Source organism: Capricornis sumatraensis, chromosome 15 (assembly GCF_032405125.1).
Source record: "Capricornis sumatraensis isolate serow.1 chromosome 15, serow.2, whole genome shotgun sequence".
NCBI lineage: Eukaryota > Metazoa > Chordata > Mammalia > Artiodactyla > Bovidae > Capricornis > Capricornis sumatraensis.
In genome coordinates, this window is record NC_091083.1 from 19,838,660 (window position 1) to 19,861,998 (window position 23,339).

The window sequence follows — 23,339 nt, forward strand, 5'->3', positions numbered from 1 at the left end:
AAGATTTCTAAGATTACTTGCATAGATCCATTGTATTCATACAAAATTCATCCTGAGATACCTACTGCAAATGTATTAGTTGAATCCTAAAAATATGGAGACAGTGACCAACAAAACAGCACTGAGTTTTGGGACTGACATTCGGAAAGAACAGGGAAAAAATGTTCTCAGTGTCCCAGTCTCTATTTGAAGCAGCACAGTTTTTCTTATAAGTAATTCATTTTTATTGTGCTTTTTTAATTGTCCAAAAAGATCAAACTTAATTTTTCAAGGATGTCTTTCTCATTAGTATGGTTTTCTGTCAATGGCTGACTTTCTTAGTAAGTACAGGAAGTTTATCTCCTGTAGCTGAGGATCACAAAGCCAACTAGCTAATTTGAGGAGCAGGGAGGCAGAGAAGATACAGGCGGATAGAACAGTAGGTATGTCAATCGGAAAGCATCTCCTGGGGGCCTTGGACCACTGTTACCATGGAAATAAGACTCAGTGTTACAGTTGTTTATCCCCAGAGAAGGTGGAAATACTGCTTTTAATCTAAACTTTCAACTTTACCATAGGGCCAGCCAGTGAAAACAGACCGCCACTTCTCAAACTGACCAAATTTCCAAAGCATAGCCTTTGATATGGAGAACATAAACTGCATTAGGGCTATCACTTCTAAACTGTGCCCTTAGGAAAAGGGAAAGGCGCAAAGGACAGGTGGGTTACAAGTCTCTCCCCTGCACCAGCATTTTAGAGTAGCTGTATCAGTGCCATGGGAGTGGTCTTGCAAGAGTTGGCCTGTTTGGAGACGGCTCTGTGCTTGGGCCTGCATATTTTCTGTATCCCTCAGCGCCTCCTGATTTTGAAGGAGTAACGGCAAGAGCCTTGAGTCCTCAAGGGAAAGGACCACAGTCTCTGGAGAATCATGATGCCCATGATTAAAAATAAGGACTATTTTTTAAAGGCAGTGGGGGAAAGCTACCATTAGAGCAACTAGTTGGGCCTGAATCTTCACAGTATTCAAACAGAGGAGACAATACATAAAGTTCACGGGTTCCACAATTCTTGCCATTCTTGTTTAGGACATACAATATAAGCATCTATTTTTGCTCATAAAAATACCTCTAGGTTAGACAGTGAACCTGTAGACAAACTATATCCTGGCATTTTTGTCATTAGTCCCCTGATTTTATATGGTCATGAGGGGCCTGGCTGATTCAGGGGTAGCCAATGAGAACCACCCAGAGAATTGTGCACCTAGCGGGCAGTAATGCTGGAGCCAAGCTCGAGAGGCAAGAAGATGGCCAGTGACACTGGTGGACCTTGAGGCTGTTGGGGGGCAGGACGCGAGCCAGAAACAATCCCCCGTATTTTCCTTTAAAGAGCATACATACTTGCTAACCATGCTGGCTACACACCTGGTTCAACACCAAGTGAAAGAAACAAAGTCGCTCAGTCGTGTCCAAGTCTTTGCAGCCCCAAGGACTATAGCGCACCAGGCTCCTCTGTCCATGGAATTCTCCAGGCAACAATACTGGGGTGGGTTTGCCATTTCCTTCTCCAGGAGATTTTCCCAACCCAGGGACTGAACCTGGGTCTCCGGCATTGCAGACAGATTCTTTACCATCTGAGCCACCAAGACAGTGCCTCCAATCATGTAAATCTAGGGATCCTAGGGATATGGTATTTAGAAACTAAGTACTTTTTGAGGTGAGGATAAGAAATGAGATTCTAAAGTATACACACATGCTTGAGTAGGGGCCCTGCATTTTCATTAATGAATCGACCATTTTTCACTATATAAGAGCTGGTCAACCGCCAGCAGGTAGGTGGCTCTTACAGACGTCCAAGTGGAAACATCACAAATGTTATTCCTATCTCCTCTGCTATGCAGATTAATTCCATATAGTAGATAATTCAGTCAGGAGAGGCCAAGAAAGTCCCTATACAGATGTGGCTTAAAAAAAAAAAAACTGACAACTTATATGGTTACTTGCATACATAGTTTTTAGTAGGCACTGGGAAGAAATGACCTAATTTGGATATTCAGGGCTATTTCCTATGTATCTCCTGGATTAGACTAGAAAAGCAATACCTGAGGTTTCTTCTTTTTTTTTAAAGCTGGATTTAACATACCAGCATTCTGTATTCTTCTCTGTTAATATGAAGTGGAATCTAGCATTTAAATGATGGCTACAGCTTACCTGTAATTACAATTCCATACCACCACATGCATTCTGTGTTGTTTTATTTTAAGAAAAAGCTAATTTCAAATCTCCATTACAACTAAGCTGATTATGAAGTCTCAGTGAAGGAGGCCTGGTGTCCTGTTTACAAAAGGACGGCTACTGTCCTTCGGCCTTAAAACTTCAGGAAGGGCACCTCAAACGGCTTCGTGTTTGCGTGTTTCAATGCCAGAGCGTAGGAATAGACTCTGGCGTCCACCATCAGATGTTCTTCAGCTATCAGAGCTAGAGGAGGTGAAGAGCATAAGTCAGATAACCAAGTCGAAAACGGATAATAATACTCCTTACCAGTCAGCCAGCGTTCACTGAGCAGTCACTGTGTGCCGTTCCTGTGCTAGGTGCTGGTGGTAACGGTGATGAACAAGACACTTTCTGCCTTCAGGGATCTTACTCTAGCGGAAGAATACAGCATAAAGCAGGATTATGTCTCCAGCATGAGACAAGAACAAGGAAGAGTTGGAACAAGAAAAAAGACAGAAGAGCACATAAGCCAGGTGATGATTTTAATGTGAAAACAGCGAAGGTTTTAAGTTTACAGATCCATCCATCACCTCGTGGATGGCTCACTGCAGGGTTCTGCTGCTTTAAACCACCCAGCGATGATGACTCACGCCTCCTCTCCACTGTCAGGGACACACGTGTTCCACGTGGAGGTGAAGCTGTGTATTCAGAGGGACTGGAGTGAGGTCTCGGAATCAGACCTCAGGGGGCTTTCGTGAGGACTTCTGTTTTACTCAGATGGCAGTCTGCCCCTTGTTTCCCAGCCACTTGCTCAGCAACAAGCTCAGCGACCGTCTGACCCTCAAAGACAGGGTTCCGTCCTGCTCATCTGTGCCAGCTGGAGGTGGGGTGGGGGTGGAGGAACGCTGAAAACTATCCTCATAGCAAACTGAGCTCCAAAGGCCTTCTTGCCCACTTTCCAAAAGTAACTTGTTGAATATGAATAAAGAATGATTACTATATTGTGATGCTAGTAAAGCTGGCTAGTAAAGGGGCTTTCTTTGCCCCTCCCACTTCTATATCTACAGATTCCTCTCCACCATCCTCAATATTCCGCCCCCACAAGGCTGGAAGGGAAGTTAGCTGGAAAGAAGAGGAAGGAATTTTTTTAAAGGGATATTATTCTAATATAAAAAAAGAAAACATAATAGACCATAACCTTCCAGCATCTGTGTGGCAACATTATCCCGTTTAGTTTTACTCCTGGCTTCTCAGAGGCAGGGGCTGTCTTACTGTTCCCATTTAATGAGAAAAGCTAAGGGACTTGTTCCAAGTTGTAACTAATACACAGTCAGCTGAGCCTCAACCCAGTCTGACCTGTGGGCCTCAGAGCTGTGCTGCCCGTGATGGTGGCCATGACTCTGACTTGACGTGGAATGTTTTGTTATTTTCAAATGCTCTGCCACCCGGAAAGGAGACCTCACAGGTCACCTGCAGTTTTATAACAGTTTCTAGGTATTTCATGAGGAAGAACAAGGGAACAATTACGTTCAGTACCCTATTTGTTGGGGTTGCTGCTAAGTCGCTTCAGTCGTGTCTGACTCTGTGCGACCCCACAGACGGCAGCCCACCAGGCTCCCCCGTCCCTGGGATTCTCCAGGCAAGAACACTGGAGTGGGTTGCCATTTCCTTTTCTAATGCATGAAAGTGAAAAGTGAAGTCGCTCAATCGTGTCCTACTCTTTGCGACCCCATGGACTGCAGCCCACCAGGGGATTTTCCAGGCAAAAGTACTGGAGTGGGGTGCCATCACCTTCTCCTTTGTTGGGGTTAGGGGTGGGAAAAACAGAGAAAGTCAGGTGATAATCAAGAGTGCTTACCCTCAAGTCTATTCAGCAGGTCATTCTTTGGTAAGGAAATTACTTCCACAAATTCTAAACAAACAAAGTACAAGTGAAAACAGAGCCAGACACCAGGTGAGCCCACCCGAGCAACTCACGATGATGCCTCAGCCACTCCCGCCGCAAGACGCGGCGCACAAGGTCAGCCCCCGGGGTGTGACGACATACCTCCATCTCCTGAAAACACACAGTAGAGGACATTTCAGCAAGGCCCAGAGTGGTCAAACACTGCATGGCTTTTGTGCAAGACATGACAAGGCTACAAGCGTTCAACAGAAACCTGGGTCTCTACTAATTTCATTTATAAACATGGTTAAAAGAAAAAAAATCCCAACAGTACAATGTTATTCTTCTCCAAATCAAATGTTTTAATAGCCAAGTTTAAAGCATATTCTGTGAGAGATATATACACATTTGTATATGTATTTTTAAACTGGTAAAACATATGTAACATAAAACTTACCAATTTGACCATTTTTGAAGGTACCAATTCAGTGGCATTGAACACACTCACATTGCTGTGCAATCATGAGAACATTTTCATCATCCAGTAAAGAAAGGTCGTGCCCACTGAATAAGAATTCCCCATCCCCCACTCCTCGGTGACCTCGATTCCACCTTCTGTCTCTATGAAATAGGTATCATAATATACAGGTATCTCCCATCAGTGGGATCACACAATATTTGCCCTCCTGTGTCCAGCTTAATTTCACTGAGCACAATGCTTTCAAGCTTCATGTATCAGCCTGCTTCACTGCTTTCTGGCTGAATAATATTCCACTGTTAGAATGGGCCACGTTTTGTTTACCCCTCTGTTAATGGACACTTGGGTTGTTTCCACCTTTTGGGTATTGTGAGTGATGCTGAATCACGTATCTATTGGAGCCCCTGCATGTGATTCTTCTGGGGATTCACCTAGGGGTGGAATTGCTGGGTCACAGGCTAGTTCCATGTGTAACTCTCTGAGGAACTGCCAAACTCTTCCTCAGCATGTTACATCTGCTGGTTTGAAAATTGAGCACTTGAAATTAGCTGCGATGGGAATCTGGCAACACTGAGGAACTGAAAGGGCTGGGAAGTGGAAGACCTCCACTCTGACACATGAAGTATGGTGCAGTCTGTATCATCACCACCCTCCACGGGGCCGGGACAGCACATGGAAATGACAGGCATTATGGCCTCTGAATCCAAGCCTGCTGAGAAACATGGGGCAAAGAATTTCCCCAAAGTGTCACTAAACATGGAACTCAATAAGGAACAGGTAATATGGTGCTGTGCCATAGCATTCCTACATTCTTACAGTATAGCTGGGAGACAGAAATCAGAGTGATTCTGAAAATTTTCACTGTTTACTATTTAAGGTCCATAGCTCTTAAGTGGGAATAAACACCATACAGAAAACATGAAATACATAATTTAACATTTTATATAAAGCATAAAAATCAAGGACATGCTGTGAGAAAAATGTTAAATACACAAGATTAGAAAAATAGCCACGTGTGCCGATGAAGCATCTGTGAAAAGACCATTATTCTGTTAATAGAAGTCAAACTAGTAGTATGTTAAGATATCAGTGCAGCACAACCACTGTCAACGCAGCCAGTCCACACGTACCTGGCTTTGGCTTAGGCCTTACATTTTCAGCGTCATCTCCGTTGATAGTGACGGTCACAATGTGTGCGGTACAGTTTGACAAGCCTGGATCCATGCACACAGCTGGGGAGAGAGGCAGCAGGTCACCTTTCCGGACTCTAGTGAGATGTCATTCATCACTGAACTGTCTGGAGGAAGAGTCAGCTTGTGACTCATCGTTAACATGGAAGTCACACAAGAGAACTAGTTTCTCCTATTTGCTTAGGACACACGCTGCTGTCAGGCTGCAAACCATGTGTGTAATCAGTACTCATTTTCCCCTGAGTTCCTGAGGAAGTTTGATAAGTCTGAGGAGTTAAGAGATAAAATCCTTTCACCACATCAAGAAAGTCCCTCACTAACAAGTGTGGCATGTGCGTGAGACAAGTAATAAAGCTTAGAATGAACCCTGAAAGGCACCCTAATTTTTCTCCAATTTCCGGTCTTTTTTTTTTCAGCTGTGCTCTCATGGTGGGGATGGGGAAGCAATTCACTTACAGATGACTAGCCTTCATCTAGGCTGTCTGCAGGGAATTAGAAACCATCTGAATTCCCAACATAAAGAATAGCCAAAGAATCAATCCTTTCACACCCAGAACAATCTATCATTTGGCTGGTTTTGTGGCAGTAGCACGAACCTGGAGAGCATTCAGCAATATCGCCCTTGTAGCCAGTTTCTTCCTCGAGCTCTCGAAGAGCAGCTGCTTCTGGGCTTTCGTTGTCATCGATGAGACCTGCAAGTCCCAGGCACGTGAGAGGCGGGACAGGGAACCCCCTGCTGCTGAGCTACGTGCCAAGAACGAAGAGGTCTGGGAAAAGTGGGCGTGCAGATAAAACTGCCTCAGGTTCTGATCCATTATAGAAAAACTAAAGGCAGAAGAATACTCTGGGCAGATTTAGTAAGTTCTGCTTCTCGTGTTTAGCCCTAGATGCTTCCGTGAGCACCTCAGCATCAACGCTGCAGTACAGCATGACCTCCTGCGCCGGCGGACTCAGCTAGGTGTGGCCAGTGCGGGTTCTGGATGAGTCACATGACCACAGCGCAGGCATGGGGACAGTGTTACCCATCTTGCTTTCCTCTCTCAGAGCCACGTGGAGGCCCTGTAGGGAATCACCAGTTGTAAATGTCTCCTGGGCAGAAGAAGATGGGAAAGGAGGGAAGCAAAGGCCAGGGGTTGGCGTGCGGGAAGATGAAGGTATCACTAGTTCACTGTGAGGACGACAGCAGCATAGCAAGCCCTTTTTTCTGAAAGGAATTCTAAAAATGCCAAGAAAAAGTGAACATGGGTTAGTCAATTACTTTTTTTCTTTTTTAAACTGAAATGGCGCATCTGTTCTGTTTTTGGCTGCACTGGGTCTTCACTGCAGCACACGGGCTTTCTCTACCTGCAGCAGTTGGGGGCTACTCTAGCTGTGGTGTGAGGGCTTCTCACTGCAGGGGCTTCTCCTGCTGCCAGCTCCCAGGCTCTAGGGTGCAGACTTCAGAAGAGCTGGCGCATGGGCTTAGCTGCTCCACAGCAAGTGGGATCTTCCTGGACCAGGGCCTAAACCCCTGTCCCCTGCACCGGCAGGTGGATTCTTAACCAGTGGGCCACCAGGGAAAGTCCCTCAATTACTTTTAAAGTTATTTCTTCAGTGAAATGGCAAGGAAGTGAGAAAGAAAATAAACCTGTTACTTAATGTGTTATTATGAGATGCACTGCAAATATAGAACTTAAACCACTAACAAGAAACGAGACCTCATCTCTTCAGACGGAAACAACCCAATGAAGACCTAGAATATGTACTGCATTCAATTTTAGATACATTCTCTTAACAACTGAAAAAATACTCGAGGTGAAATTAAGACAATTTCCTTGGCCTGCTTAGGTATGGGAGGATCACGGTATCTTTTCCATTCAGTTTTTAAAGAGCTGGGCGTAGTTACTGTGTAAATTTGCCAGAGGCAGATTGCGGGTGATGGAAAATGAAATACTTTTGACAAATTAAGAAAAAGCAATGACCCAAAAGAGGCTAGAAAGAATGAGAAAGCATGTTGCTACAAGGAGGGCAGGTGGCCTGGAAAAGTGAGCTGTGACACCTCCATGGATTTGCAGATCACTGGGGTGTGGCCTGGAGGCACTTCAGTGCGTGAGTGGTTTCGTTTTACTTGAAACCTCATGGACAGAGGAAAAGCTGTTAAATATTTAAACACCACTGTCCTCAGGCTCTGCCTGGGCTTAGTCCCACTGTCCCCCAGGGGTGATTCTCTGCCCAGTGTTGTTACTCACCCGCGGGGAATTCTAGGCAGTAGCCCCCCATTGGGGGTCGGAACTGCTTCACCAGAATGATGCATTCGTAGTGAAGGGTTCTCTGCAACACAGGGATGATTGCCACACCTGCCAGCAGGAAATAAAACCAGGGAAACCCCAGTGGAAGGTCAGCAACGCCAGTGACTTTTGTTTAGAGCAGTCTAACTGAAAGCCCACCTTTTAAGAAACACTGCAGCTGAAGTCTTTCTTGTATTTGCCGTTAGTAATAGGAAGTTAATTTAAGCTATAATACTGGCAGTTAACTTTGGAAGTTATTCTCACTGAGAAAAACAAGGAAAAAAGAATGACACTTCCATGTTGTTTGATTTTCTTTTTTATAAAATAAAACTTTATTTTATAAAATAAAAGATTTTTATTGTCATGATTTCTTTAAAATAAAATCACAACTAGAGGTAAACATTTAGCCCAGGGTCCAAGACAAAATTTCAGTCTCCATTTGTCACCTAGCTGCAGCCAGGCGGCCACTGAAGTTATGTTGATCTGTGCTCTTAGATTTCCTTTAAGCAATAAAGAGAGTAAGTTCCATTGTTCATGGTATATGCCAGCTACACTGAGCTTTATTGTTTTAGGATAAAAGAAAGGCCTTTTCTCCCAAGTTATTTGGCCTTCACACCAAACCAAACCCAAAGGCCACTGGATTCTGGAAAACACAACTGCTCAGGAGGACCATTCAGCTCCTCTCACTTTCCCAGCATGAAAACACAGCAGCTGCAGCAGCTACTCTGTCTGCTTCTAGGAAAACCGGAACACAGAACAAAGTGGAAAAATAAAAGGGAAAAATGAGAAAGACCTATTGCCCAACTTCCCCTAGACCAGAGGTGGTTTTCAGGACTGTTTCTGGGATATTTATAGCCAAAGCATTCATGCCTGGAAGGGAAGGTGGACTGAAAGAATAGTCTTTCCCTAACTCATTGCCTCATTTCCTCAAAGCAAGTGGTCACTACTATAAAGCACACAGCAGTGCCAAGTAAGATTTCCAAACTAAAGGCTCTCACCTAGATGCTCTGTCCAGAACACAAGGGGATTTCTAGACGTTGTAACACATCTAGACACAGTGTGTGGTTTCAAATTACACTGACTTATGTTTGGCTCTGAGTAGGATTACATCTTCCCTCCAGAAACACCGTTCTGAGCCTATGTAACAGGAACCAGAAGTTACTTATAAAGAAAGCTCGATTTAGTTATACAGTGTTGCAAACAGAACACCAGAGTCAAGGATTAAAGATCATATGTGAAGACAACCCTGCTCTTAAGTCATGGTTATAGTAAGAAACCATCCTACCCCCAGTGCCCACACTCATGTGTAGGGACTTGCTTTGGGGAAAGTTCTAACAGGTCTGCACTCATACCGTCAGCCGACTGGCCTTTCCTGGTTGTCCGCTTCACGGTCTCCCACGTTCTGTTCGGGCAGAAAAGAAGTCGAAAGCATTAGTGCTGAAGAGGAGACTGTTCTTAGGTCTTGTGTGTGTAACCGCACCTTACAAGTTCAAAGCATGCACATGTGCTGAGGATAATGGCCAAGAACACCACACAGTAAAGAGCGGTATTGAAAAAAGAGCTAACTGTGCTTTCCCACAGCTTCAAAAATTACCGAGGAAATCCACTGCTGACCACATCTAACCCTCTGCCTCTGAATGGAGGGCCTGCTCGTCACTTGAGCTGCCTTTCCAATCAGCTCGCGTCATTTACTTGAAACACTTCAGTTTGGATCACGGATCTGCGGTGAGTAGCACAGCTGGTGATCAAGCTTTGAAGGCCACGAAGCAGTCAGTGCCAATCCCGCCCCTGTGCAAATTCCAAAGGACACTCTGCGTCATGCGAACCACTGAGACAGTTATGTACAGGGGAGATTTTAACACCAGTGACCCTGAACACTCAATTTAAGAAATTTACTATTTACTAACTGAGGAATTAATCCTCTTAGGTAAGTGTTCTGCTTTGCATCTGTGAGATACCATCTAAGAGGAAAACGTTCCGCAGAAGAACAAGTGGGGTGAGGGGTTCCTGGTCCCCTCTTAGGGTCTTATTCCTGACCAGCTATTTGTCTCAGGGAACCTGGTACTGACAATCCCGTTACTCGCACAATCCTGCTGTTTAAAGGGGGTTGGGGAACTTCTTCCTCACTCTCAAGCCTTCAATAGAGAAAAGCAGCAGTTAGAGATGGGGGTAAGGAAGCAAACAATTCTGGATTTAAAAGGAGGAAGACCTCCGAGTAGGCCCAGGGGGAGAAAGGCGTCCACACCTGATGTCAGTCTCCCTACAGCGAGAGTGAGTATAAGAGCTGCTCCTCAGAGTAACCCTCATACCTTTTATCCGGTTGTCCTTAAGGCGTGGACCTTGCCACATTTCTATGAAAAAATGTCAGATATTTAATCCAGTTAAAAAAGAAAAACTTCCTGTAAATTAGATCTTTTAGTATTGTACCCAAGTTCTAAAGGGGAAATATGTCAAAATGAATGGGTGACAATCGACAGGACCACCATGACAACTCACAGCTGCCAACATTCCTGTTAGTAGCAAGAAGCCAACCAACAAGCCGTTCTGAGCAGTCAGTGATACAGATCGCAAAAGACAGAACACCTGTTGGCCCAGTCCTCTCTCGGTCTCTTAGGGTTAGTCCTAAAGACTGAAGAAGATAGCTGGGAGAAGCACTGAAGGTCCCATCCCAAACACTAGGAACAAGGGAAGCAGAGAGAGGAGCGTCATTATAGGGGTTAAGATGAGGTAAATGAGCAGTACGGAGCCACAAAATAGATATGTATTTATTAGAAATCCTAGAACAAGGGCGGAGAAGGCGATGGCACCCCACTCCAGTGCTCTTGCCTGGAAAATCCCATGGACAGAGGAGCTTGGTAGGCTGCAGTCCATGGGGTTGCGAAGAGTTGGACATGACTAAGCAACTTCACTTTCACTTTTTTTTTCATGCACTGGAGAAGGCAATGGCACCCCACTCCATTGTTCTTGCCTGGAGAATCCCAGGGATGGGGGAGCCTGGTGGGCTGCCGTCTATGGGGTCACACACAGTCGGACACGACTGAAGCGACTTAGCAGCAGTACAAGAATGTCCCTGAGAGCTCCAGTCATCTCAGAGGGACTCGGAGAGGAGAGCTGTCCACCTAATTGAGTTAGAAACTCCGTGTCTCCACTTGGTCACTAGGTGACCCCACAGTCGTGACCTCTTGGTGACTGTTTTCTCACCTGTAAAGCCAGGGAACTGAGAGTGTGTTGTCTCAACAGTCTCTGGTAGCTTTAGAATTCTGATTCTGGTTGACTTGTTGCTGAGTCGCTAGGTTGTATCCGACTCTTCTGTGACCCCATGGACTGTAGCCCGCTAGGCTCCTCTGTCCATGGGATTCTCCAGGCAAGAACACTGGAGTTGATTGCTGTTTCCTTCTCTGGCGGATCTTCTTGACCCTGGAATCGAACCCACGTCTCCTGCACTGGCAGGCAGATTCTTTACCACAGCACCTGGGAAGCCCTCCAGTTGAATTACTGTTTTTAATATCTGTTATAGGAAAGCCTGTTTCATTTTCTTCCCTCTAGGCAACCAACTCCAAGAGGTAGGCCGGACACCAAAGAGTGAGCTCAGCTCTGTCCTGAATGCCGACAGAGAGGCGTAAAATCAACATCTCTCCCCAGATCAATTCCATACCCTCGTCCATGAAATAGTGGGACAAAGAATTCTCTAGCTGCAGTTTTATTGTGTACATGCAGTATTTTATAAATGTATAAATCATAGTCTGCTTTAAGCGCTCTGAAGCCTGACAATCAGGTATGAGATGTTAATGTCTCACACGAGAGCTTCTGGAGGCCACAGGGAGTCCTGTGCATGGACGGATGGGAGGAATGTGGTGTCAATAGGCTCATGGTGTGGAGTTTGGAGACCCCAGAGCCCACACGCCCTGCTGGAGGACAGTCTCCAGAGGTTGAGACCAAATTGTGAGTACTTGGAAACAGGTCCCACGTGATTCTGAAGCACATCCCTGATGAAGTGAGGATGGGGAGCAGGTGCAGAGCTGGGGGGGGGCCGGTGACGATCAACACGTACCCTTCACACTGGCCAGTGTCAAGGGCTCTATTTTGTGCCATAAGCTTAACTCAACAAGAAAGAGAACCAAGCTGATCCAGGTAGGCTGGGCTCTGAGCTCTGGCTGCGTTTTCACAAGTGTAAATGTACCTGTCATGTCACTGAGGCCTGGACCTTGCGGCATCTCTGACCTAGTCCTGCACAGCCAGCTCACTGCTCTGTGGATGGGGCGAGCTGCGACCAGCTTTCTCACCTTGGGCTGGACCGTGCTATGGACATCTTAATGTTCCCCACAGCTCTCCAACACTGGACCTTGTTACTATTCTTTGCTACTTTAGTACTATAGCTAAAAGTTATTAAAACCACCAGCAAGTCCACGTACTTTAACACTTGCTGGGAGCCAGCATGGGGAATCCCGCCCGTGGCAAAGGTCATGAGGAAAAGGGCCTGACAAACGCAAAGGCAGGATCAGGCCTCAGGGGTCCCCCTGGATTTTCTGGAGCATCTACCCCCAAAATCAGAGTCTGCCTGCTTTACTGTGTTACGCTTTCTACCTACTCTTCTAACATTACAGGGGGGCTGTCCCCCCACCACCTCTTTCTGGAAAAAGTTAATTTAGAGCTTTTAGATAGTAAGTCTCCTGGGCATAATAAGACTGTTTCAATCCAAAAACCCCTCTGATGGCTTTCTAGCCTGCCTGACGGGTTTGTCCGGACTCTTACAGCTGCACATGTGATTGTTTGCGGCCTCCTGACCACTAGAGGCACAGGAAGCTTAAAACATCTTAGGAATGTAGGGGTTCTGAGGAGTCAAAATCATTAGAATAGAACTGATTAAGGGTTTCATTGTTGAGCCAATACTTGCTGCCAAGTTTTCGTATCTTTTATTTGTAGATATAGTTGGTATGTAGAAAAAAACAGGTAGAAGCCCTGGCATTAGCAACATTAGATCTTTGAGTTAAGTACTTTCTTTGTTATAACCCACTGCACCTTTGTTCTACAGGAATGTAACTTTACTTAGTACCTTGAGGGTGATGTAGAGTAAAGAAAAAACACTTCAAGGGAAAATGAGTTTTCTGGTTGATAAGACATCTAGGAAAAGAGCCATAAAAATGTTAACAGGCCCCCTGGCCAGAAGATGATGTAAAACCACCTGAGACCTTTTGTATACGGGAAGATATGCAAAAAGAAAGCCTGGTCTCAATAAAGGTCAGGGCTGCTGCCCCTGCCTAACTCTGCATATTCCATTATTTCTTTATGTACAATTTGGGGTATATAAGCTGCTTTTGAAAATAAAGTTGTGGGTCTGGCACCAATGCTTGGCTCTCCCATGTCGTTCTTTTCTCCCTTTTCAGGCTTAATTCCTGTCTGGAACACAGAGGCTCTCCGTGTCTACTTATTTGCCCTGGCTTCTAAGACCCACGCGAGAGGGAGCCCAAGGCGGGGTACCCTCTGCTATTCAAGTGGGCGCTGGTGGCCTACGTATACGGTGCAAGCCCCTTGTCTCGGAGCTTTATTGGTCTCCTGTGTAAACCAAGGAATACAGCCTCTTTTCCTCTTTTCTCCTCTATTTTCTCTCCTCTATACTCTCACTACACTATTCTTCCCTAATCTCTCTATATCTCTAAATAAATAAATCTCTCCTCGCCGACTCCGTGCCCGCTCTGAATTATCCTGGATCCACCGGGGCTGGACCCTGGCAAACACTGATGAGAGATGTATTTATTACCTTACAAAGAAATTCTGTATTTTTATTTGATCACTTAGAAAACAGTTTTTATATTAATGAATTTATATCATATAACCTGGATACTAAATTAAGCAAAGTTTTCCTACTTTTTCATTCTCCTTTTTCTATTTCACTAAGTAAATGTTTATTTTAACACATTTTTCTCGATAGATATTAAAAAAAATGCTGAATAGGAAAGTTGGAAAAAAGACCAGTCACATAGCTGCCATTAATATTTTGCTACAGTTTTCTTTCTAACCTTTTCTTACACATTATTTGGCAGAGTTTAAAAAGCATTAAAAAAAGCATATATCCAATTTCCTATTTTCTTATCAGCTTATGAACTTTTCTCATACTACCAGGTTGTCTTCATGATCTGCTCTGGAGATGGCTGTACAGTTTTTAACCAAGTAAATACACTGTAATAATCATTTTTCTCTTTTTAAGATGTTTAGATGTTATTTTTAAGATGTTCAATTTGTCCTTTAAAATAATTATGATGGAAATTTTTTCATGCACAGATCTGACAGCAAATAATTTTCTTAGCACAGTATCAAGACACTACAGGGGCCAGACTCTAGGAACTCCCTCTCCACTCCCACATTTCTTTACGGCAATTGGTATTTGCTTTACAAAACTTTCCCCCCTCAACTTACCTTTCCACGAACAAGTATAAGCCTGCACATTTTATCCCAAACCCAGCAGTGTTTTCTCTTACATTCTAATTCAGAAATGAAAAAACTGGTTTAAGAGAAGGAAATAACCCGTACTGTTATTATTCTGCTGCTTTATCAGCTGAAATTAGGCTTGCCCCAAAAGTTTTAGGTTCACCCTAATCTACTTGAGAATGGTATTAAAACAGCTCAACTAGATTCTTTAAGACAGAGCTTACAGTGAGGAAAAGATCAACGTTTATGCCAAACACTAAATAGAGACCCCAAGAGCCCAAATCCTAAGCATTTTACAAAAAGAAAAAAATTAGTTTACCTTGTTTTACCAGTAGGATCTCTGTAAGTTGTTTTTTCAAGTTTGACCCATTTTCCTTCTGCAATTAACTAAAAGGAAATCAGACAGTAAGTTGGGAAACTTTCAAACCGAGCTGTTTTTAATTTTTTTTATCCTTTCAAATTTTTTGTGGCTCTCAATGATGATGTTTCTCCCCTCAAAATCAGTTTTCAGTTCAAAGTAGTAAAAGCTGTTTTTCCGATGGTGGACCCGCTGTTCTGTGGAATTTTGGAGGTAGGACTGAGAACTGCAAAGAGAACTCACAAATTCTGGGGTGGGGGCAGGTCTGAGGAGGAAGGGGTTTTCTGGGATGCTCCTAACCTTCTCTCCTCCAACCTGGGCCCAGTCGCACAGGTGTGCTTCAGGGTGTGAAACTCAGTGGCATCTGACTGCCAACGACTACACAGCAAGCCGACTCCAGGGACGCCGTGGCCAACAAGCACATCCCCCATAGTGACAGGGGTTCACCAGCCAGCCAGAAGGGCACCCAGCACCATTCCACTGAGACACCGAGGAGGCTAGGCGGCCAGGGCTGCCTTACCTACAGACCACACTGAGTGAGTGCAAAGGCTCCCTGTGGACATGAAGCAAGTGGCCTTTTCCTAAGTATTCTATCTTTCACTTGTTGCCAGCAGCAACCTAATAATTATTCAGCAGATCTGTTCACAGACAACACAGAAATACTTTTAAATCAAAAAGAATTCCAGAAAGGTGTCAAGCTCAGAGTTTCAAAGATGAAGGGTTTAAAGTTTGTCCTCTGCAATGGTTCTTGCAGGAAGAGACTTTTTAAAAGGTAAACTGGATAACGTGCAAGACGTATTCAATATGTTAGCTGTGGAATTTAGACCACAACTAACAACTGGGGTTTTTCTTGTCCCTAAGCATGCATATTGAGGCCACAAATAGCTAACCTATGTGATATTTAGGACAAAATGTCTAAGCCTTAAAATTCATCTATGATTTATTCTTCGATCCAGGGAAGCTTTCAATGAAAACTCAATCAACAAGGTCCTACTGTACAGCACAGGTAATTATATTCAACATCCTGGGATAAACCATATGAAAAAATATGAAAAAGATGTGTGTACATATATATATTTAACTGAATCACTCTGCCATATAGCAGAAATTCACCCAACACTATAAATCAACTAAATTTAAAAAGATAAGTAAAAATTGAGAGTTTTAAAAATCAACAGTTGAAACCCACTTTAAAAACAGCCTCAATTTCACTAATACATATAATGAAGAGACACCACTGCTACCACACAAGAGCGAAGTGTTCCTGAGTCCTTAAAAGGAGTAGGGAATCTGTTTAAAAACTACCTTGAAGAATTAAAAACAATCATTAGAAACTGCAAATTTCTTTTAAACTCAGCTTTATGTGGCGAAGGGGAAGGGAAGTAAAAAGACAACGTATACCTCCTCTGAAATAATAGACTGTTCGGTATTTCGAGAAGAACCTGCTGTTTCTTGTTCCATTTTCAAACTAGTTGATCTTTACAGTCCACAGGCAAGAACTTCACGCTATAAGAGAATGAAACTGGTTTAGGCTACATTAGTTTTTCTGAATTACACATATGTCCACAGGTCACTGCTCAAAGTATTTACTTAAATGGGGGAAAAACCGGGGTCATCAAAGCTGCGTTCCTCTGCTGAAGGTTGGGGAGAGCTGCCAGCTGCCCCGAAGTGGAGACGGAACAGGAAACGCAAGGCCTCGGGAACAGCCAGGAAAGAACAGAAAGCGGCCCAGTGAGACCAGCCCACAGCCTGCCGTGCCTGAGGTCTTCAGAAGACACTTTCCAAGGAGAAACAGAACAAAGATTGTTCGTCATGCCCCATGCCCGCCCCTCAACTGCCATCCCTTATCAACCCTTTACAGTGAGACTTTGTATAATATGGGCTGGCTGCTTCTCTTTCCCATTTATCTCTGTGTTAAATGTATATAACATTTTAACTGAAAACTGCATAGTTCAGTGGCCCATCCAAAGTTTCCACGTGCATCAAAGTCACAGCTGCACAAAAGGAGTTAACCAGAAGCGCAATCTGTTAGCAGAGAGCCCTGTCCAGGTGGCTGTGGGCTACGGCTTCTGTTGTCTCTCTTGTGCATCCCCTCAATTCCTGTATCCTGAATGTCTGGAAATCTTTTTTCTACCCCCGAAGTCGATTGATAACCTGGCTGCAGATACAATTACAGGCTGAAAATCATTTTTGGAGACTCTGCTCAGTGTCTTGCTTCTGAGAAGCAAGCTAGCTGCTGAGAAATCTGGAGTCACTGATCCTGGATCCTCTTCGACGTGACCCCGTGTTCCTCCTCTGGAACCCATAGTTGTTGATGTCCAGTGATGCTGATGTCACTTGCAGAGGATTCCAGTGGGTCCTTTCAACCTGGAAACTTCATTCTGTGCTTCCTTTTATTTTTAAGTATTCATTTATTTGACTTTGCTGGGCCTTAGTTGTGGCATGTGGGATCCAGTTCCGTAACCAGGGATGGAACCTGGGCCGCCTGCATTGGGAGCATGGCGCCTTAACCACCAGACCACCGGGAACTTTGCCATTCTGTGCTTCCTTAGCTGAGTACTCCACTGATAATCTCCTCTCTGTTTTCTCTGTTCTCTCTTTCAGGAAATAATACTTAGCTGTTGGACTTCCTGAACTGATCCTGTTTCAGTAACAAAGTAGTAAGCTACATGCATGCTGAGATATTTAGAGACCGTCCCACATATTAATTCTATGAATACAGCAAAAGAAAACAGGCAGCTGTTCCTTTGAAAGTAACCCAGATGGTAATTATTAGGTGAACTTTTAACTGGCATTGATTTAGATCAGACAAACAGTTCACATTATTATAGACAATTAAAGTGGCAGGCTGCCTTGGATGGAAACGTACCACAAGTTAGTTACTACTTGTCTGCACCTGAGTGCTCCACACCCCGAGGAGAGAACTTTATCCACCGAGATTTTTATCTTCTCGATTTCCATTCCCTTCTATTTATAACATATATACCAGAGAAGGAAAACTTCCCCCCCTTTTAGTTCTGACACTTAAGAGAAAGTGACTCTCAGGCAACCAAGCAACTCCATTCAGCGCACAACAAAGTCTGTCTTGAATGGTACAAAACATTTGGATTCAGTCAAAATGTTCACCTCCTTTTAAAGTGACTCTGACCCAAGCTTCTTAAAAGTAGAGAAATGTAGTCCTCAGAGGTACAAGCACCATCAGAAGGGCAGACAGGAAGAGCCAGACAAACTAATTTTCTCCATGAAAAGATTCTCAGTCTGGATCCCCAGCAGACAAAATGGTCAGTGACACATAATTTAGAAAAGCACAGAGGTCCTCCCCTGACCCCCACATGAGTATCTTTAGGGACAAAAGGCATCATCTAGTTCCTTCAGATTTACAGGGAACTTCAAGGTATTTGCGTTATTTGCTGAGGCCCCTTATGTTTCTCTTTACAGCTGCCCTCAGATCTGCAGAGACTGTTGATGAGCCAAAAAACTAAAAAAACCCTATTCTCATCCACTGCTCATCTAACCAAGTTAGCTAGATTCAAGTACAAAATAGTCCCAGCAGCAATCAAAAATAGACCCTTGATCAGCAAATGCTAGAAAAAAAGCTAGAAGCAGTTGTTTCAAATGGATTGTATTTTTAAATGTTTAAGCTAGAATCTGAGAGGTCTAGAAAAACAAAAAACAAGCTCCTGACATAAATTACAAAAAAGAAAGAAAAAAAGTGGCTAATAGGGCTGGGTAATTACCTGGAATGCAATCAGCCCCAAGGGGAAACAGCTATTTGTGGCAATCTATTGACTGTGTTTAAAAAAAAAAAGGGGGGGGATTTAAGAGTAGTTTCAGAAAAATACTCTCTACTGCTCGATTCCCAAAATGTCCATGATTATGAAACCACCTCAAAAATATTACTGAAACAAAAAGAGTATTACTCTCAGCACCATTTCAGTCAGAGCCAGAAGCTGAATGGTGCAGTGTGGGGCTGGTCACCACAAACACAGATTTGCAGAAACCAGTCAGCGTTCTATGCTTGGCTGCACCTCAGGCTCCATCACACAGCCAGAGAGCTTTCCTAAGGGACTCCGTGCTATTTCGAGATTTAAAAGTTTAATTCAAACTGTATCCACTTCATTAGCTAGAACTGAAGGTCATCTACACTCTGCCAGTAGGTGTATGTTATACATAAAAAAACACAAAAACTTCCTTGTACCATGGACACAGCAGCCTGGCGGGCTACAGTCCATGGGGTCGCAAGGAGTGGGGTATACAGCTGAGCGATTAGGCACACAGTACACCTAATGTTGAGTGTTCTAATTCACATAATTGTTTTCACCTACTCTGGTTAAAGAGGTGACGGTCTATGATGTGCCAGATGTATGATTTTTCCAGGGCACAAAAACTGAGGGAAAATGTCACAGGATTCTTAGAACTCCAGTACAGTGGCGGGCAGCAGCGTCAAACTAGCTCTGTGAACCTGGACAGTTCAAAAGTTCAAGTGTATTGCAAGTACAAAGTGACCACGATTCCTGCCCCAGGGGACACTACACTTGAGCACACAAACAGCCATAAAGGCAAATGCCTGCCAGAAAGATAATGTGATGCCAGGGTGTTTTAAAGGAGGCACAAGTCACATCCACTCGGGAGGTGGGGGAAATAGTAAAGACTTTTAAAAAAGGTGACTGTTAAAAGGCAGTTTGATACTAAGCTATGATCTAGAGACTAAGAAGGCCGGGAAAGCACTCTGAGAGGAGGGGTCCACATGAACAAAAAGCAGAGATACTGGCTGGGGGAAGGGTTGAAAATTTACAGCAAGCCCTGTGGCTCTCAACCTTTCCCTCCCCACTTCCTCCCAAAAGAAAGCCAAAAGCAATCCCTTGTGTAAGGGATGGTGTTAACATTTATAAACACATTTCCAAGGGCTTTGGCTGGACGCCCACCCTTTCCCCACATTTGCTGACAAGCAAAGCACTCAGCAACCCCAACTGGCACGCCACAGACTCCTGTTGCTGCGCGTGTTCCTCCTGGGGTTGGGAGAGAGAGAAAGGACCACCTTTTCACTACAGGTGGATTACCAAGCTAAGCAAGAGTAAGATTCAAGCAGTCAAACTGAGATTCTCAGAAGCCAGACTGTAGAGTATGCACCCAGGCTCCTCATCATTCAATTATCACCATACCCGGGTCCCTGCAGTTCGCTGAGGTTGCAAAGTGAAACAAAAATCAGAGCAAGAAATCACACACTGGTTAAGCTCCCCTAGCTAATAGCTGAATATTGTAAATACCATCTAGACTCAATCAGGCAGTTTTATAAAGAAATCAATAAGGCAACTTGAAAGAAATTAAGTCGGAGATCAATTTTTGCAAAAAATTACTTTGTCTTGATAGATATATCTAAGATTCCATTCTAAGTTCTTTCAGAATAATTACAGAAAAACCACTTGATTTATAATGAACAAAATATCATTAATGTAGTTACATTTAATATTCTTGGTTACAATTATAAAACTTCAAAATTCTTAGCTTTTTAAAGGATTATATATATGTTGTTGTAGGTCACTAAGCCATATCTGATTCTCTGTGACCTCATGGACTGCAGCACAAGGACGGCTTCCCCATCCTTCACCATCTCCTGGAGTTTGCTCAGATTCATAACCTTTGAGTCAGTGATGCTATCTGACCATCTTATCCTTTGCCGTCCTCTTCTCCCTTGGCCTTCAATCTTTCCTAGCATCAGGGTCTCTTCTAATGAGTCAGCGCTTCGCATCAGGTGGCCAAAGTATTGAAACTTCAGCATCAGTCCTTCCAATGAATATTCAGGGTTGATCTCCTTGCCATCCAAGGGACCATCAGTACTTTTATATGTATGTATGTGTTGCATCACAGGGCAATCAGGGATTCCGACCAGGGATCCAACCTGTGCGCCCTGCCATGGAGTCTTAACCACTGAACCACCAGGGAAGTCCCTGAAAATAACATTTTGATCAGTACTTCTTTTGTACCATCTATGGTAAAATTTTGGTATCCACCTCAGATCGATTTGCTTTAAGTGAGTTCTTTGCTGACAACGATTATCCTTACATGAAGAAAACTTCCTGTAGTTATTTTGACCATACAGGAAAGCCACTGGAAGTATTCTTCTTTCGTTTTTCAGCAGGTGTAGGGGTTGGATGGGCAGGAAAGGAACTAACATTTTGCTGAAATTATAGTACTTGACGATTTTTGATCATTTATCAGGTGATTTACAATCATTACATTTAGTTCTGGTTAAGCAAGAGTGAACTGACTGTACTTACTCTTGGGAAAGTTAACTGGTTATAGTCATATGGCAGTAAGACCAGTGAAGGACCTCTCGTAATAGCCCAGAAAAGAGAGAACACAGGTTTGGACTACAGTGGAGCAATAGTGAGCAAACAGATTAATTCCTTGCAGATAAGACTTTTTGCTTTTCTTACAACAGTTTCTGCGGATGCCAAAGCTAATTCTAAGAAGAGGATCTTAGAGGAAACTGGGAGAAAAGGGTGGCGCAAGTTCAAATTTGGACACACTGAGTTTGAGGTCGTGGTAGGATATTCAAGTGGAGAAAACCAGCAGACGGTTGGAAATACTAACCTACAACACGAGTCATGTTATGGATTCAGAGAAGGAAATGTTTTTTCATTATTTCATTTGGAATTAGTCAATAACCCTCCCCCCAACACTTTGCCTACTTTGCAACTGAAGAACAAAGGTGGGTCAGTAAGCAAGTGCAATTTAAAGCAGATATCCAAAATGTGCACCTTAGGCAAAGGTGCCTGGGGACAAGGACAAGGTAGGCAACTCTAAGAAGCAAGGTGAGGTGAAAGTTGCCCAGTCGCGCCTGACTCTTCGTGATTCCACGGACTGTAGTCTGCCAGCCTCCTCTGTCCACAGAATTCTTCAAGCAAGAATACTGGAGTGGGTTGCCATTACCTTCTCCAGGTGATCTTCCCCATCCAGGGCTCAAACCTGAGTCTTATGCATTGGCAGGCAGGTTCTTTACCGTCTGAGTCACCAAGGAAGCTGGTGAGAAGTAAGGTTAGGTTTAAAAGGTGTTTCTCAGCACCTCGTTAAATTTTTTAAAGTACTCTACATTTTGGTCGCCTTTTGATACTCTCTTGCGGAAGGAAAAGAACACAGACGATAAGGTGATAGGGGAGGAAGAGGAGGAAAAAAGAATGATATTACAAATTCGACTAGTATTCCTTACGGTCTTATGAATCCAGCACGGTTTGGGTACAAATACAATCGGGCTGTGTTTTTGCAAGATGCTATGTTTAAGAGGATGGAATAAATAAACTTGACGCTCAAAAGCGACACCTCACCTCACCTCACCCCTCCTTTCGTCTGTCCTCCAAATTTACCTCCTCTTACAACTTGGACTGCAAGGAGATCCAACCAGTCCATTCTGAAGGAGATCAACCCTGGGATTTCTTTGGAAGGAATGATGCTGAAGCTGAAACTCCAGTACTTTGGCCACCTCATGCGAAGAGTTGACTCATTGGAAAAGACTCTGATGCTGGGAGGGATTGGGGGCAGGAGGAGAAGGGGACGACAGAGGATGAGATGGCTGGATGGCATCACTGACTCGATGGACGTGAGTCTGAGTGAACTCCCGGAGTTGGTGATGGACAGGGAGGCCTGGCGTGCTGCGATTCATGGGGTCGCAAAGAGTCGGACACGACTGAACGACTGAACTGACTGACTGACTGACAACTTCCAAAGTCTGACTCCCGGGATCGCAGAGACGGGGCTCTTTCCCTCTCGTTCATAGCCTTCCCCACGAGCCAAGCGGGGGCCGTGACTCCCTCTGCAGATGCCTCCACCGCAGCACTCACACTCACACCTCACTGTGATGTTTGCAGTTTTCCGGACTCCTAGGAGCCCAGTTCTTCCACCCTAGTCCCTGGTTTGCCTCTGAACTTGCCCCCCTCCCCCAACCCCGCCTCTTTCCCCGCCTCGCGGACGCAAACCGGGTCCGCAGCCCGGTACGAGCGCGCGGCTGTCCGCAGGCTCCAGGTGTGCGCCCCCCGTCTCCCGCCAAGGAACCCCTGCACGTGACTGACCCGCGCCCAGTTACCTACTCCCTGGCGTGCGGCGAAGGGATGCGGACTCCTTTAGGAAAGGGGAGGAAAGGAGAAAGCACGTGTCCGAGGAAACGAGGCTCAGGAGGTGCAGCTCTACTGCAGGAGTCGCAGCCGCACCTCGCGGCCAAATGAGACGGAGGATGCGCGCTCGGCCCCTCGCGGCACCCGTAGCAGCCCCCGCCGGTGACCTCGCCTCAGAAGATCGCCTTCCGGGGCAGAGCCGCCGCTAGGCGACAAGCGGTGCGTTTCGCGACTTACAACCCTCTTCAGAACTCTTCCAGAATTTCCCTCCCGCGGCCAGCACTTTGTGTTTGTGTGTACACTAAAAGCACGCCCGAGGTTCTTTTTCTCTGCCGTGTGTGTGTAGCACACTAAAAGCACGCCCCAAGTTTCTTTTTCTCCGCTCCTTCCGCCCTGCCTCACAGACCGGAAGTGTCCTTAACCAAACCAGCTCGGCGG

General features: G+C 44.7%; 1 protein-coding gene across 1 annotated transcript; it reads right to left on the reverse strand.

The window, feature by feature from the left end:
- Window positions 1-1,698: 1,698 nt before the first annotated feature.
- NUDT5 (nudix hydrolase 5) lies at window positions 1,699-23,024 on the reverse strand. The gene is made up of 10 exons (XM_068987106.1): window positions 22,860-23,024; window positions 16,195-16,299; window positions 14,755-14,822; window positions 9,362-9,411; window positions 7,971-8,078; window positions 6,339-6,434; window positions 5,683-5,784; window positions 4,237-4,245; window positions 4,048-4,101; window positions 1,699-2,453 (listed from the first exon to the last, which is right to left on the reverse strand). The coding sequence occupies exons 2-10, from the start codon at window positions 16,252-16,254 to the stop codon at window positions 2,344-2,346; spliced, it is 657 nt and encodes a 218-aa protein (XP_068843207.1). The 5' UTR covers window positions 16,255-16,299; window positions 22,860-23,024; the 3' UTR covers window positions 1,699-2,343.
- Window positions 23,025-23,339: the final 315 nt, after the last annotated feature.

What these genes read in the sequence shown, in the direction of transcription:
- NUDT5 (XM_068987106.1), bottom strand. Translation starts at nt 16,254, where the DNA reads ATGGAACAAGAAACAGCAGGTTCTTCTCGAAATACCGAACAGTCTATT. An exon ending in AGTCTATTATTTCAGAGGAG is followed by an intron (nt 14,823 to 16,194) that starts GTATACGTTGTC and finishes ATTTCCTTTTAG; the next exon opens with TTAATTGCAGAAGGAAAATG. An exon ending in GAAAGGCCAGTCGGCTGACG is followed by an intron (nt 8,079 to 9,361) that starts GTATGAGTGCAG and finishes TCCTGCTGGCAG; the next exon opens with GTGTGGCAATCATCCCTGTG.